This window comes from Ambystoma mexicanum, chromosome 8 (genome assembly GCF_040938575.1).
Source record: "Ambystoma mexicanum isolate Mex_15411 chromosome 8, UKY_AmexF1_1, whole genome shotgun sequence".
In the NCBI taxonomy this organism is placed as follows: Eukaryota; Metazoa; Chordata; class Amphibia; order Caudata; family Ambystomatidae; genus Ambystoma; species Ambystoma mexicanum.
In genome coordinates, this window is record NC_090929.1 from 1,084,443,086 (window position 1) to 1,084,459,024 (window position 15,939).

Consider the following 15,939-nt stretch of genomic DNA (forward strand, 5'->3'; position numbering starts at 1 on the left):
TTATCCTGTTCCTGGATTTCCCCCCCTACTTACTCGTTCATCGCTAATCCTGGATACCCTGGAACCACAAACTTCCCGGAACTCTGAACGCGTCCTGCAACCTGACGAGGCTCGGGCGAGCCTATTCAAGACCTGAACCATCCACAGGAAGAGTCCTGCGGCCGAACAAGGGAGATCCCGATCACAGGTGAGACGGGGGGAGATTTACGACAGTTTGAGACGCCAAACGATCAATACGGATTCTACCATGGAGAATGCTATTCAGGACCTGATGCGCGGAATGCAAGAACTTTCCACAGAGATGCAGAATTTAAAAGCCGAGAATGCGGCGCTAAAACAGCTTGTCTTGTCACGTGACTCCGCGAACAAGGACAGCGTATTATTGGGAGGAGTGGTTGATAAATACGACGGTTCAACAAAGACCTTACGTGGATTCCTGGATTCTTTTTGGTACATTTTACATTCAAGCCCTACTATTTCTCAACTCCTAGGGCTAAGGTGGGCTTCATAATATCGCATCTTTCCGGTAATGCCCTTACAAGGGCCACTCCTTTACTCAACTCAGGGGATGCTCTCCTGGATGATTATGAAGGGTTCATCGCGGAACTCAAGACCATGTTCGAACGTCCAGAGCTGGTCCACGGTGCTCAAGAGAAGTTACTTGACTTCCAACAAGGATCCCAAGACATGTTGACCTATGTTACCAGATTCAAACAGCTAGCCAAAGAGGCGGACTGGCCCCTGGAAGCCAGTTTTACCTTGTTTCGCAGAGGTCTAAATGAAGAGATTAAGGACGAATTAGCCAGAGTGGCACGTCCTAGTTCATTCCAGGCCCTCCTGGACTTGTCTATGCAAATAGACTTCAGAATCCAAGAAAGAAAGGCCGAAAAGAAAAAGAATAAAGTCTCAATTCAAAGAAACTCCCCAGAGAATACTACAAGGACGGAATCTGCCAAGAATCCGAGCACTGATTCTGAACCCATGCAACTTGGAGCCTTTCGTGGACCAATTTCCCAGCAGGAAAGGTTAAGAAGGATACACACAGGCTTATGCATGTATTGTGCCTCAGATAAACATTTAGTTAAAGAGTGTCCTCTGGCTCCTCCCCGACGCTCGGGAAACGCCAGCTCCCGATCCTAAATGGAGCAAGGTTTCGGGAGAGAAATGTTTGCTCCACATCAATTCCATCCTTGAACTCTCCTGGACAAAACAAACTAGTGATATTAGAGGCCTTTTTATCGCCATTTAAGGACAAGGTCTACCCCATACTGGCCTTGGTGGATTGCGGAGCAATGGGAGTCTTCATTGATCAAGATTGGGTCAGAAGTCATAACATTCCATATGAAGCAAGAAGTTTTTCACAGCCAGTGGAAGCAATTGACGGAAGACCTCTTTCCTCAGGACCCATAAGTCTGCAAACAAGGGAGATCCATCTTTCCATAAATCATCATCAAGAAAGGATTGTGTTTGACATTATAAAATCAGCCCATTCCCCCTTGGTTCTGGGCATGCCCTGGTTACAAAAGCACAATCCATATATTAACTGGACGGCCGGATCCTTATTCCTGGGCTCGGAGTTCTGTATGAACCATTGTTTAAACCTGGATACCTCAGTCACAGCTCCTATAAGTCTACCAAGGTGTCCAGAGACACCACTCATGGTTTCCAATAATGTACAAGTTCCAGAGATCTATCAAGGGTATGCTGATGTATTCTCTACTGCCATTGTTCAAGGCTTACCTCCACATAGACCCGAAGACTGTGCCATAGATACTGAACCCTCAGCAGTGATTCCCTTTGGCAGGATGTTTATCCTTTCAGAACCCGAAAAGAGAGTCCTCCAGGAATACCTAGACACTAATCTTGAGAACGGCACCATAAGACCTTCAAAATCACCAGCTGGTGCTTCATTGTTCTTCGTTCTAAAAAAGGATACCAAAGAGCTCAGACCTTGCCTGGACTATCGGGGCCTAAATCAATACACCCTGAAAGACAGATACCCACTACCCCTGATCTCGGATATCCTTGAAGCTGTGAGAGGTGCAGTGATATTCACGAAACTGGATCTCCGAGGTGCTTACCATTTGATCCGTATCCGGGAAGGAGACAAATGGAAAACAGCCTTTAGAACACCCTTTGGTCACTTTGAATACCTAGTCATGCCCTTTGGTCTGACTAATGCTCCCGCAGTCTTCCAGCGTTTTATGGATAGGGTGTTCTCTGACATGTTATTTCTCAATGTTATCGTCTACTTGGATGACATATTGATCTTCTCCAAGGACTCCTTGAAACATGAAGAACATGTAAAAGCAGTACTTCAACGTCTCCGTGAAAATCAACTCTTAGCCAAACCAGAAAAATGTTTGTTTCATGTTACATCAGTTCACTATGTGGGATTTGTCCTCAGTTCAGAAGGAATTAGTTTGGACCCTTCAAAGGTGAAGGCCATACTGGCTTGGCGCGCCCCAACATCTGTTAAGCAAATACAATCCTTCCTGGGGCTTGCCAACTTCTACCGGAAATTTATTCCCACCTTTTCCGAGATTGTTCAACCCATTGTTAATCTCCTGAAGAAAGACGTTCCATTTAACTGGTCTATACCACAAGACAAGGCATTCCAACGCTTGAAAGAAGAATTCACTCAGGCCCCCATCCTGGCCTAACCTGACATAAATCGTCCTTTTCTAGTGGAAACTGATGCCTCCAATTACGCCATAGGAGCAGTTTTAAAACAAGAATCCGATAAGTTGGAACATCCCATTGCTTATCTCTCACGGACCCTGACCACCAGCGAGACTCACTACTCAGTTCTGGAGAAGGAGTTATTGGCTATTCGTCATGCCTTCACTGAATGGAGACATTTACTCCTGGGTGCTAAATATCCAGTTCAAGTCCGTACTGATCACGAAATCTTCAGGTCCTACAATCCATGGAGTGCAGGAACAGTAGACAAGCTCGATGGGCCTACTTCTTTGCTCAATATCAATTTCAAATTTCACATTTTCCTGGATCGCAAAACTTGATTGCCGATGCCCTTTCTCGGCGTCCTGACTACGTTCCCTTGGAGGATAAGATCTATCCTAAAATGTTTCCACCCACAATCTTTGTAGCTCAAGCGATCAATCTCCTGGAAGAAATCAGAGCACAGAATCAATTATCTGAACTCTGGAAGGACATATCGAAGAAAAATCCCTGGCGTCTGACAATCAAGGAAGGATATTTATTCAAGAACAATTCAGTGGTCATTCCGACAAAAGAACTTCAACAGAAGGTAATGAATCTATGCCATGATACTCTTCACTCCGGCCATCGAGGAGTAACCAACACCTTCCGTCTTATACAAAGACAGTTCTGGTGGCCAGGGATGAAGTCCAGTGTAGTTCAATACATCAAGACCTGTGCTATTTGTAGTCAGAACAAATACGATAATCAGAGGCCGGCGGGTCTGCTTCTACAACCTACGTTGCCAACCAGACCCTGGGAAGTTATTGCCACTGACTTCATTGTTGAATTACCACCTTCACAAGGATATACAACCATCATGGTAACCATTGACTTGTTCACTCATCTAGCTCATTTTACACCATTGTATAAACAACCATCTTCCTCATAACTTGCTGGAATTTTCCTGGAACATATTTTTCGTCTTCATGGCCTTCCTTCCAAGATTATTTCGGATCGGGGACCTCAGTATATTTCACAATTATGGAAACATCTCTGTCGTGTTCTAGAAATCCAACGTGCCCTTTCTTCAGGCTATCATCCACAAACCAATGGGGCAACGGAACGAGTAAATCAAACCCTGGAACAATATCTTCGTTGTTTTGCCACCAAGGTTCAAGACGATTGGTCTCTCCTTATACCTTTAGCCGAATTCTCCTACAATAACTCAGATCATTCAGCTCTCAAGATCAGCCCTTTCTATTGCAGTCAAGGTTATCACCCGTCTGTTTTACCATCAGTTCTTCCAGAATCTACTCCGGTACCTACCCTTGACTCTTGGATTCAGACGCTGATCGACTTACAAAGAGATGCAAAGGATCAGTTAGAACAGGCCCAGACTCGAACCAAAAGATATGCGGACTCTAAGAGAAGACCATCACCTTCCTATTCAGTTGGCGATCAAGTCTGGTTAGCCTTGAAAATGTTACCTCGACATCTACGACCAAACAAATTAGCTCCTCGCTATTATGGTCCATTTTCTATAAAGGAGATCATCAATCCTGTCTCCTTCCGACTTAAGCTCCCGGATTCCTGGAAGAAGATACATCCAGTCTTCCATACTTCCCTGTTGAAACCCTACGTTAGTTCTACTCGAAAACCCTTCAAACCCACACCTGTTGTTGTGGACGACCAGTTGGAATATGAGGTGTCCAGGATATGTGATTCCAGGTATAGGAGGGGTCGACTACAATATCTGGTCGAGTGGAAAGGCTACCCCCCTAGCGAGAGAACATGGGAACCAGTTTCTAATTTAAAGACCCCTCGTTTGCTCAGAAGATTCCATCTTATTCACCCAGGCAAGCCTGGAGGAACCAGTCTTCGGATGGGGCATGCTGTCATGACCTTGCAAAATTGCCCCTTCTGGACCTCATGGTCATTGTCACGAAGGGCTTGTACTCCTTGTTCCTCCCAACATGGCCGTACCAAGCTCCGTGCTACGCACTAGCTTTCACGTCGTGGCACGTACTATAAATTGGTCACACCCCTGCGAGTCCGCGCGTCTCAACGCTATCTTCGGTAGTGACCCGACGTGTGCTTACTTTCTACATTGGTTTCCTTTGATCCTCTTACTTCCTTCCTTGCCTTTTATCCTGTTCCTGGATTTCCCCCCCTACTTACTCGTTCATCGCTAATCCTGGATACCCTGGAACCACGAACTTCCCGGGACTCTGAACGCGTCCTGCAACCTGAACAGGCTCGGGCGAGCCTATTCAAGACCCGAACCATCCACAGGAAGAGTCCTGCGGCCGAACAAGGGAGATCCCGATCACAGGTGAGACAGGGGGAGATTTACGACAATTCTGGGGTTCCAGCCAAGTGTCACTTTGTGGGGCCACGGCAGGGGCTCAGTCATTAGGCCTTTATTTATAATAGTAAGGCCAGTGGAGTTATAGCGTTGTTTCTGCAGGGGTGATTCAGCTGTTATCCTCGTCACCGGTGGCAGCATCGGGGATCTCGATCGGTCATTATCCCTGCACAGTGCGGTTGCCTCCAAGAACAGCCAATCCGCGCTCCTATATTGTATCTTTGTGATATGTGCTGGAGAGTTTTATTATATGCTGGTACACGCGCAGCACCGCAGTGCAATGTCACATTTGATCCTGACTAACACGGGGCATAGGTCCTGTTCCTCACTAGGTTAATAGGTCATATCCTCAATCAACCAGAGGTCCCAACACCCTCAAAGGGGATGGTAGGGGGTGGCAGCCTTCCCCTCCACCCAGGCAACAGCCTCCCACCGGATAACAGGGCTGATTCCAGGGATTCAGTGTCAGTTTGTTAGCTGGCCGTATGGTGCACTCATCGTCTCCGCAAGTGCGTATACTGCAGTGGTGTCGCAGCTAGCCTGTTCATGAAGGCACATCCACAGCTAGGCTCGATTTGGTGCAGTTGGTCTCCTTCCCTGACTTGATGAGTGGGGGGCCTGGCAGGTTCAAAACAGGGCAGGCCGGTGGATTTTCGTTGGTGTCTCTTGGCCAGGCTTTCCCCCCTGGGGTGGTGGCCACTGTGAGTAGCAGTAGCTTCGATGATCTGAGGCCCAGTGATCCCTGGGGTGGGCCGGTGCAGCATCAGCAGGCTCCCTCCATGTCCTCGGATCAGCCTAGCAGTGCGGGAGGTTTCATTTATGCAGACTATCTGCATGTCCCTGTGTCGTCTTCTTGGGGCGGGCACAGGGTCACGCAGTTTGCCTGCATGTCCACGAGCCGCCCATAGCAGCTCCGGTGGAGGAGGAGGCGTGAGGTGGGATCAGGGGCCTCGGGATTCCTCACCAGTCAGCAGCAGCATTCTAGGGCTTGGGACAGGGGGCGGGCTGGAAACCAGCACCCCTGGTCTGGGCTCTGAAGGTCGAAGCAGATATTCGTCCACACTGGGCAGGTGACGCTTCTATTTTTAAATCTTCATCGCATCGGAGCGGTGCAGGTCGTTTCTTAATCCACTGCTCCTCGCTGGCGGCTTGTAGAGTTCACGCAGGGTATCACCGCATCATAGGGCAGTGGCGCACCGCGGCAGTCACCCTGCCAGCGGTCCATGGAGATCACGCAGGGCAGCGCCGCACCTCTGGGCAGTGTCGCACCGTGGCAGCCGGTGATCAGCACCCCGGAGCTCCGGCACCCATGCGCAGGCAGTGTTGGTCAGTTGTCAGCTTTGGTTATGTGTTTGCGGGCCGAGACTTCTTACCCACGATCAGTGCCACGCGACTGTATGCCCTTCCCATTTTCTAGCTCCCAGCTCGCTGCCATTTTGGGTGCCTCTTCTCCCTGCACGGGCTTCGGTCCGCAGCCGTTTCTCTGTCAGGAGCTTGTCGTCAGGTTTAGCACTTTGCCCGATGATTCTCCATACGTTTATCTCTCGGCAGGAGTGTTTCTATTTCATACTCTTACGTCCTGTCCCCTTTCCTCCATACTGTATGGGTGTCCCTTCCAAGGGATGGGAGAGGAACCTTTTTCACCAGAAAAAAACCTTCTTCCCCTTCAAATTTAGAGGCACGCGGGGCGCGGCCCAGTGAGCATGCGCTGCCCTGACTCTGCCCTCCGGTGCCACACCCCAGTCCTCTTTTCCACGTCGACGGGAACGGTCCGAATTCACCAGCGCTACTGGGTTTGGCACAGCACTGGTCCGTCTCGACAACCTTTGCAGAAGTACAGAGGAGCAAGGTCAATGATATATTTTATTTGTGTCGCGCTCATACACAGGTGTTTCAGAGAAAATATACTGCTCTACGCATAATTACCAGTGCGAAAAAGGCAATAGATAAGGATTGGTCTTAGCCCTAGCCTGCGCACCATGCTACACTCATTCAGCCCCTGCATTATACTATGTTAACTTACCTGCACAGTGTATCATGCCTACCCAACTTTGTGCTATAACACAAGGACTTCAGATCCTTACTATCAACTCTCGGTACCTTGCCTGACCTCTAGGTCACCAGGATCTACTTTTTAGCCCCGCAACTGCTAAACTGCTATGTTCTTAGGACCTACATTGAGACTGGGCACTTGTTATGCACTAAGCCCCCGCAGGACACCTCACCAGCCATCTGCCCTGCAGTGTCGCCCAACCAAGAACCCACCCCTTGCTTACTAGGGTGTCATTAAGGCCCAATATCACCGTATATATGGTCGTCGGGAACGGCCATACACAATATTTTTAGTGGGGATAATATTTGGGGTTTTTGGGAGCAGGGGTTGGGGGGGTGGCCCCAGCTCCCTTTAAAATAATATGAAGGTTGCAGGGGTGTCCCCCGCAGGTTCCATGCCTTAATATCGCCGCAAGAATATGCAATATTTTTGTATGGCGATATTTTTGTGGGGATATTAACACATGGAACCCACCATGGCCTCAATCCCCCCACTTTTCCAATCCATCTCGTCCACCATGTTCCTCACACCAGTCCAGGCCGAAAAAAACTGCACACCTGCTCCTATTCCAGGGATACCCCTACCAATCTACTCAGTCCCACAGAATGGATTCAACGATTCGCACAACCCCCTACGCCACTAAGGCCTTGTCCCGTGAATATCAGAAACAGGAGATTAGGATCTCGAATTCACCAATCATACGACGCCCACAATATGGCCTCATCAACCCCCCACTTCCAAATCTAAAAAGTGCTTGCCCACCACTCATTCAGTAGTATCGACAGAGAAACCTAGCCTACCTACTCCCGCCGCCTGTACTAGGGAACCATCATCTACTGCTTCAACAAGCGAGGGTGGACCAACTCCTGCAATAACTCCACCCTCCATTAAAGTTGCACTGATCAATGCACAATCCTTAGTTTCCCATGCACCCAATTTTGCAGACATCTCTAAAAACGGCCTGGACTTTCTTGCCATCACAAAAACCTGGCTCCACCAGGCGGCAGGCCCTGCACTCTCCCTAGCCCTCCCAGAGGGTTACACTATTATCAGAGCTGACAGAAACTCAGGCAGAGGAGGAGGACTTGCCCTTATTGCAAAAACCCACCTGGGCCTCAGACATACCACCCTCATCAGCATAAAATCTGCTGAGCTCTTATCAGTTAAATTCCCGCTAGCAGCCACCCAAACCATCCTCCTGCACCTCATCTACCGTCCCCCCCAGGTCCCATCTCCTTCTTCGTGGAAGACATCACAGGCCTCCTAACAGCCAATGAGAAACTAGGCTCTCAAATCATACGACTTGGAGATCTTAACCTTGGATCCCAGGACCATAATGATACCAACTCCCTAACTCTTGAAAATTCCATCTCCCAGCTCGGCTTTAAGCACCGAATCACGAAGCCCACACATGTCAGGGGTCGAACCCTAGAGTGGCTGTCGGACCTCAACTGCTCTATTAAAATACTTCAGAATGAACCAATTGCCTGGACAGACTACCACTACATATCCTTTGAAATCCAGGGGACCAAACACCTGCCTCCCATTATCTCCCCCCCATCTCCTTCCAGGAACTCTGGAACATAACACTGCCCAACCTACGTCCATTTATCAATAACATCTTGGACGATACCATCTACAAGAACCTAGATCCCACTAATCTAGTTGACCTATACAACAATACCTTAGAGTCAGCCTTGAACAATATCGCACCACTGAAACTAAAAAAAGCCAAACCAACTGCCCACCCAACAGAACTAAAAATCTTGACGAATATAAAAAGAATGGCGGAATCTACCTGACATAAATCACCCATTTCTCACAATAAAGCACTCTACAATTTAGCAGCTGCCTCACAAAACTGCCATTCTCACCACCAAAAAAGAAACCTAAAATAATAGAATCCTCAACGCTAGATCAAGGACTAGGGAACTCTTCAGCATCCTAAGAGAACTGGAATCCCCAGCCCCACTGTCAGAGGACTGCACAAAGGATGCGGCCTGGTGCGCCAAAATACAACAAGCCTTAGCTGACAGAATAGCTTCTCTCCAAACTAAAATAGAAGCCAAAAAGAATAGCCTCTCGAATAGCACATCCTTTAAGCATTCTCCCAAGCAACAAGCCCCACTCTGCCCACCATTTGCATTCTCTCTGGTCACTCCTAAAGAAATAGAAGACATCATCAGATGCCTAAAGCCCTCAAGATGGCAAGGAGATATCTGCCCGGCTCCCATCATCAAGGAAGCCACCAACGAGCTGTCCCCCTTCATCGCCACTGTGATAAATTCCTCATTTAATGCCAGCCACGGCCCTAACAACCTCAAGGAGGCATGGATCATGCCACTCTTAAAAAAAAACACTCTAGACCCTAATATACCAACGAACTATAGGCCTATCACAACTGTCCCCTTCCTTCTAAAAATTCTGGACAGAGTTGCATATCTGCAAATCCAGAAACATTTGGAGGACAATAACTTACTTGGCCTCCGACAATCTGTTTTTGGGCTAGACATGGGACTGAGACTGCCCTTCTGGACCTGAAAATACAGATGGATGAGGCTAAAGACAAAGGCAAACTGGCCATCTTTCTCTTGTTAGACCTCTCAGTTGCATTTGACCTGGTAGATCACCAAATCCTCACTGTACATCTGACCACAGCAGCAGCCTTCTCTGCCAACACTTCCAACTGGATTAAATCCTTCTTATCCTACCGCACCACCAGAGTCTTCTCAGCCTCGGCAGATCCAATCCCCATCCACTGTGGGGTGCCCTAAGGCTCATGGGTCTCACCAACCCTGTGCAACATTTTCACAAAGCTCCTCTTCGACCGCCTTGACAACATGGGTGTCATCTACACGAATTACACAAATGACACCCATGTTCTCATCACGCTGACAGGATGCTATGAAGATGACTCTAAGTTAATTAACGACATCTACTTAGAAATTCAGGCATGGATGGCTGCCCACAGCCTCTGCCTGAATGACGAAAAAACGGAGCTCTTGATTGTCGGCACACAGGCTCGTTTAAACATACTTGACCCGCAATATATGTCCTTCAATATTGACGGGAACCCAATTAAAGTTGCGAAGGAAATAAAAACACTAGGAGTTTATCTTGACTCAACCTTGTCCTTAAAGAAACAAGTCAGCTCCATTGCATCATCAACAGCCTACCCTAACAAGCTGATCAATGCCTGTAAATCATACTTGTCCCCCACTAGTTGCATGACGCTAGCTAGAGCCTTAGCGCTTTCTAAGATAGACTGTTGCAACACGTTATTCCTAGGATCCTCTGAGCTGAATCTCGACAGACTCCAGGTCCTTCAAAACAACTCCTTAATATCAGCACTAAACATTCCTAGATCCAGTCACATCTCGAGCCTGAGACAGAAATCTAACTGGCTCCCAGTGTGCGATAGAATAACACTACGCCCCCTGGCAATCACCCACAAATGTGTGTCAAATTCTGCTTCTTGTGTGTCAAATTCTGCTTCTAGATACTTGTCAGACAAGTTCTCCAAATACCAACCAGCCCACCCCACCAGATCCTCCCAAACACATCTCCTCTCAGTTCCAAGGTTTAGCCTAAAAACTGCAGGAGGTGCCAGCTTCCCTGTCCAAGCTGCCAATTATTGGAACTCCTTGCCTCCCATCATCAGAATGGAACCTTCCATCTGTGCTTTCAGATCTAGAGTAAAGAGCTGGCTCACAGATAAGTCTAACATCTGAAGCCCTAGTTGGTTCTACTACTACAGACGCTTCCAGCTGCTCTGTAGTCATGACCTCACCGTCTTTGATTCTATGCTGCCATCTGTATTTATTATCTTCACCGTTTTTTGATTTCTCTGTATTTGACTGCCAGACCTACCTGTAACCCTGGTCGACCCAACTGTTGATGCCTTATGTATGTATTCCTGTAACTTACTGAAGTTTTCCAGCGCCCAGTTACCTCAGGGTTTAGGTGCGCAATACAAATAATAAACAAATACAAATACAAAGAAGAGGTGATGCTCAGATGGATTTTGGAATCAGCCCTATGGACAGCTTTTTAATTGCCACCCTATCCTGGTGAACAATGAAAGGGACACATGTCTAGCCAAACTATCAAGGTAGTTTGACTGAGTGGTAAGGCTTGGATGTAGGAGTGTGTGGAAGTGGTGAAGGGGGTCAGTTGAGCACACCCAGAGGACTCATAAGAACAAATTACTTAACCCTGGTAATGTTCTTTCTGATGGATGTTCCTCCCATGGATTCCTCATCTTAGATATATATTCTCCTGCTTTGCAGCTCTTGGATGCTCTTTCCCAGCAGGCGGCATTGTGCGCTCTGGCATCCATGGCCATTGAGTCGTGACCGTTTGTGGCATTGATGCCGGTACAAATGGCTTGCTTGTCGTCCCGTGATCTCCATTGTCATTTTTCCTTTACAGGTACTCTTCTTAGAAGAGCTGAGGTAGCTGCCACACCCCTAGTGGAGTGTGGCCTGAAGCCTTCAGATATCTGCTTACCTGCTCTGGTGGAGTGTTCAGAAACACAAAGCACTATACATCTTGAAATGGTTTGCTTTGCTATTCCTTTTCAGGCCAGTATAACCAATGAACAGTTGGTCTTCCAGTATGAATTGACTTGTCCCTGCAATGTAAAAACTCACAGCCCTCTTGGGATCGAGTCTATACAGCCTTTCTTCATAATTAGATGGATGAGGATGTGGATAAAAGTCTGGCAAACAAATTCCTAATGCAAACTAAGAACCAGTGGTAATCATTTTCTGTTGCAAGCTACTAGCCAGCCATAAAAAGTTGCTCACCACCTCAATTCTACTCAGACATACAGCACACCATTTCTTACTCACCACGGATCAATTATCACTTGCATGTTGCTCGTTCAAATTTTGCACCCTGCTAGGAACGAAGTCACAAGGCAGTGCCCAAGTCAAATGTTCATTGTGAGAGGTGATGTTGATGCATTGGGTGCTTGAAGTCCAATACTCAGCGCAAACCCATAAAGCATAACAATGTATGGCATTCTGGAAGATGAAGTTTAACCATGCAGCCCAACTGTGACAATCACGGAGAGAGCCAAGTTGAATACACGTTGAGAACTGAAGTCCAATACTGCATTCAAAGTCTAACAATCCTTGCGTAAGCAAAGATCAAAGCAAATCCGCGCAGAGAAAAGAAGTCCAATTTTGCGATGTAAGTATAACAGTCATTGAAATAGCAGAGCCTGGTGTAGGTGAAACTAACCCAATTCCAATACTGCCAATCCGTGGAAAACTGACAGATGAAGAGAATAGGTGGATGCAAGTCTGTAAATGACATATAGGTCTGGTGTGCTGGAGATCAGGACTAAATATTTGTTTTGTACCCTAAACAGTTGAACGCCTATGGGGGGTACCTGTAATCATATCTTTGGTCGTTTATGAGCGGCTTTGAGAGTGTGCTTCCTATGGATATCGGACAACTTCTCTTTCCTTAGTCATTTAAACCGAGCTTCAGCATTTAACTGGTCTTAACTGTTTAGACAAAAATGGCATGAAAAGCCACAGCCACTCTGGCCATTTTTTGTCATTTCTATGGCTGTAGAGTGCAAGCCAAGTAGGATGAAACACCCCACCTAAGGGGCTTCTAATTAGAACAATGTTTCATGAAGATTCCTACTAAAAATCAGTCTGGTGACAGCGATCTGATTTTAATTCAGCTAGGCGTTATTTACCTTATTTTTTGAGACACCTTTTGCTAGAGTACTTGATAATACATATATTAACTTCTTTGTTTTTACATTGACCTTGTCTAGACAAAGCGGGTCATATTGCTCCTAGCGGGTCATAAGAAAACATGCGCAAACCTTTTTACACATGCTTTTTATGAATTGTCTTTTAAATTGATAGCATCTCCGCATGCATAATATGTTAAAGCGGCTGTAAAAACTTTGTATTCCTATGCAGATTGCCTGCTTTTAGCACCTACACAAAGTCCGATTTTAGTATCCATGTAACTGTCTCCTGCCATACCACGTACATTTACGATTGCATGTATTGTGAAGTATAAATATGAACTGAAACCCGGTACCTCCCAGATTACCATGGAGTTGTTTGTACTGTATAGCAAACTATCAAAAGCGTACAGAGGGCATTGAATGCATGGATGGGCAGAGAACTGAAAAATGACCCCTTCAAAGCGTTTGTGATATGGCTGACATGTGTTTTGTGCCTCGTTGGCACCTTTTGAAGGCCAAAACATTGAGATGACATGTAGTATTTGATAATAGAATTGTCAGATTACCGGGCCACTGCATGTAAGAGTGCCAGATTGCGCTGGTCTGCTGATCCTGATGGTCTAACCTTAACATATGTCTTTACTTTGCAGGAAATCTTTGGCCCGGTCTTAGCAGTGTACGTGTATCCAGATGACAAGTACAAGGAGGTGCTGGAGCTGATCGACACCACATCTCCATATGGCCTCACAGGGGCAGTGTTTGCCCTGGATAAGTAAGTGTCTAAATCCTAGACAAGATCTGTTTTTTGCAGGGCTGGTAGGTGTGCTATAGGTTCTCATTCAGTGCACATTTATTCTGTGCCATTATTGACATCTTTATCATACCCTCCATGTCCTGGAACTTTGCAATCAATCACACAGTATGTAAAGACAATTTTAGCACAATGGCTTTGTTTCACAGATTCCCACAGACCATAAAAGGCAAACCATACACTGTGCAAGTTGTGGTGCCGGATCACATGTATTGTACTGGTGCTCAGTAATTTTTCTCTGACTAAGGTGTGCTAAGTTTTAAATTTACAGTTGAATTAGGGGAGCGAGCCTTATGCGCAATCTTTGTCACGTGACATCACGGGATGGATGGTTTTAAATTAAGCATAACCAAAGAAACATGAGTGGGCACTGTTTGTGTGTATAGGCCAAAGTATTAATGTAGCCACTCAATCAACACTGTCAATGGGGTGCAAATCCTCGAGTAATGCCTCAGCACAAGACACTCTGTAACTGACTGAAAAAAGGACCAAGGCAACAAGGCTGCAGTGAGGGCTGCACACTGGCGAATCTGACGGCCTCCTCACTGATTCCCTGGAGGGAAACTTCTCCCTTTGTGGCCAGGGAAAGGCCTAAGCCACCAGACTCTGACCCTGGGGGTGGCTATCTTTGGCAAGACCACGCATGGGTGGACGAACTCCAGGGAGGCAGAGAGATATTGAATAAAACAACCCTTCAGATATATCTTTTAGTAACAGTCATGTACCTTTGCAGCACTCAGTTATGACTTATTTTAATGTGTAAAGTGAATTCCCAGGTTTTTTAAACCAACATATGAGGAAGAGGTATAGAGTGATGTGGATGACCAGAGCGGTAAACCAACAGTGCATTCTGGTAGTTGGAGAATGTAAAATTAAGACTGGGACGTTTAAAATTGACACAGGTGAACAGCAATAGAGAAGCAGCGAGACTGGCAGACGCTGTAGCTGCGGCTAACTTTTTCTGATGCTGTTTGGAAGGCTGGGAAGGAGCGGACTGCAGAACGCCATGCAGACAAGTGACATGGCGTGCAGAGAAGCAGAACCGGGAGAAGGTTGCCACATCTGTCAACGGCACCTGGCGCTGTCGCACGCTGATGGAGGGAAGGCGGAATCACAGCGGCTCGCAGAACTCACTGTTGGCGAGCGGGCCAAAAGCAAAGCCGTGGGAGAAAATGTGAGGGACACTGAAGCAGCCACAGAAGACGGGTAAGCCCGGGGAGATAGGTTACTGGGGCACTGAGGGACAGTGAAACTGCTACGAACATTATTAAGAGCCACATTAAGAGCCAAAGCAAGTGAAGTAAAACTGACGCGGACATTGTTAAGAAAGGGTTGGTGACCAAGCATATGAAAATTATTGTTTTCTGGATACAACAGAGAGTGAATGAAAGTTGGAAAAGCCCTGGCAGGATAGTGAACCAAGCAATGTGGAAAGGTCTTGAGCAGGATAGTGAACCAGACAATGTGCGAGTCTGGGACCCACACCCAAGTGTGAAAGTTGTTACACTCTGGCAGGCAAGTAAACCAGTGCAAGAGGAAGAGTGAGAGAAATAAGGGATTGAAATCCCAATCTGAAATTGTCAAACATTGGAAAAGGGAGGATCCATACCCCTGTTTGAAGCGCAGTTATAAAGTTGCAATACCCTGGCAGAAGGGTACACCAGGGAAAGTAAAAAGACTTAGAAAGTCCAGTGGTCAATACCCCTCGGTGTAGTTGTGAGAACAGTAACCAGAGTTGTATGTGCTTCAAGGAGGTTCAGGGGAAAGGCCGTCCCGCCCGTACCCCATGAACAAACCATTCAAGAGAACTGTGTGTATTCAAGAGAATTATCTACATTCAAGTGAACTGTGTAGTTTAAAGGAAATTCAAGGGAAACACCAAGTGCACATTATATTCATTTTAGCGTGTAAGGGTCAGTGTAGGGATTTTGGACACAGGATGAAGGACACTTTATGGTTTAAACATCCTAACACAGACGTTCCTTAGTTTTGTTGACGCAGGGAAAGCCCTCTTAAAATTAGGGACAGGTAGAATTTCTCCAACCTGTTATCTTTTGTGCCAAATAAGTCTGTAACCCACATTCAAGATGCCACTGTGTCAGATTCTTACTATTGATCCCTTACAACACTCTTTACCTAACTAGATAGTTAAGCAATGTTATCAAAACCTAATGAACTCACCCGCACTCACTGCCCCCTCAGACCCTCGCACAAGAGAGACCACAATTAATGAGACATATACACCAGGGAAGCCAGCATCCCTTGCTGTGTCACACTGCAACAAACTCACCCCGCTCGGCACCTGCTCAGACCCTCGGACTAAAGAG

The 15,939-nt window shown here is 46.8% G+C and overlaps 1 protein-coding gene across 1 annotated transcript in view; it reads left to right on the forward strand.

Annotated features, from left to right (window-relative positions):
- Positions 1-15,939, forward strand: part of ALDH4A1 (aldehyde dehydrogenase 4 family member A1) — a 442,959-nt gene that overhangs the window by 307,571 nt on the left and 119,449 nt on the right. The window contains exon 13 of the mRNA XM_069611079.1: positions 13,452-13,573. Coding sequence (XP_069467180.1) covers positions 13,452-13,573 — 122 coding nt within the window. The remainder of the gene's footprint in view (positions 1-13,451; positions 13,574-15,939) is intronic.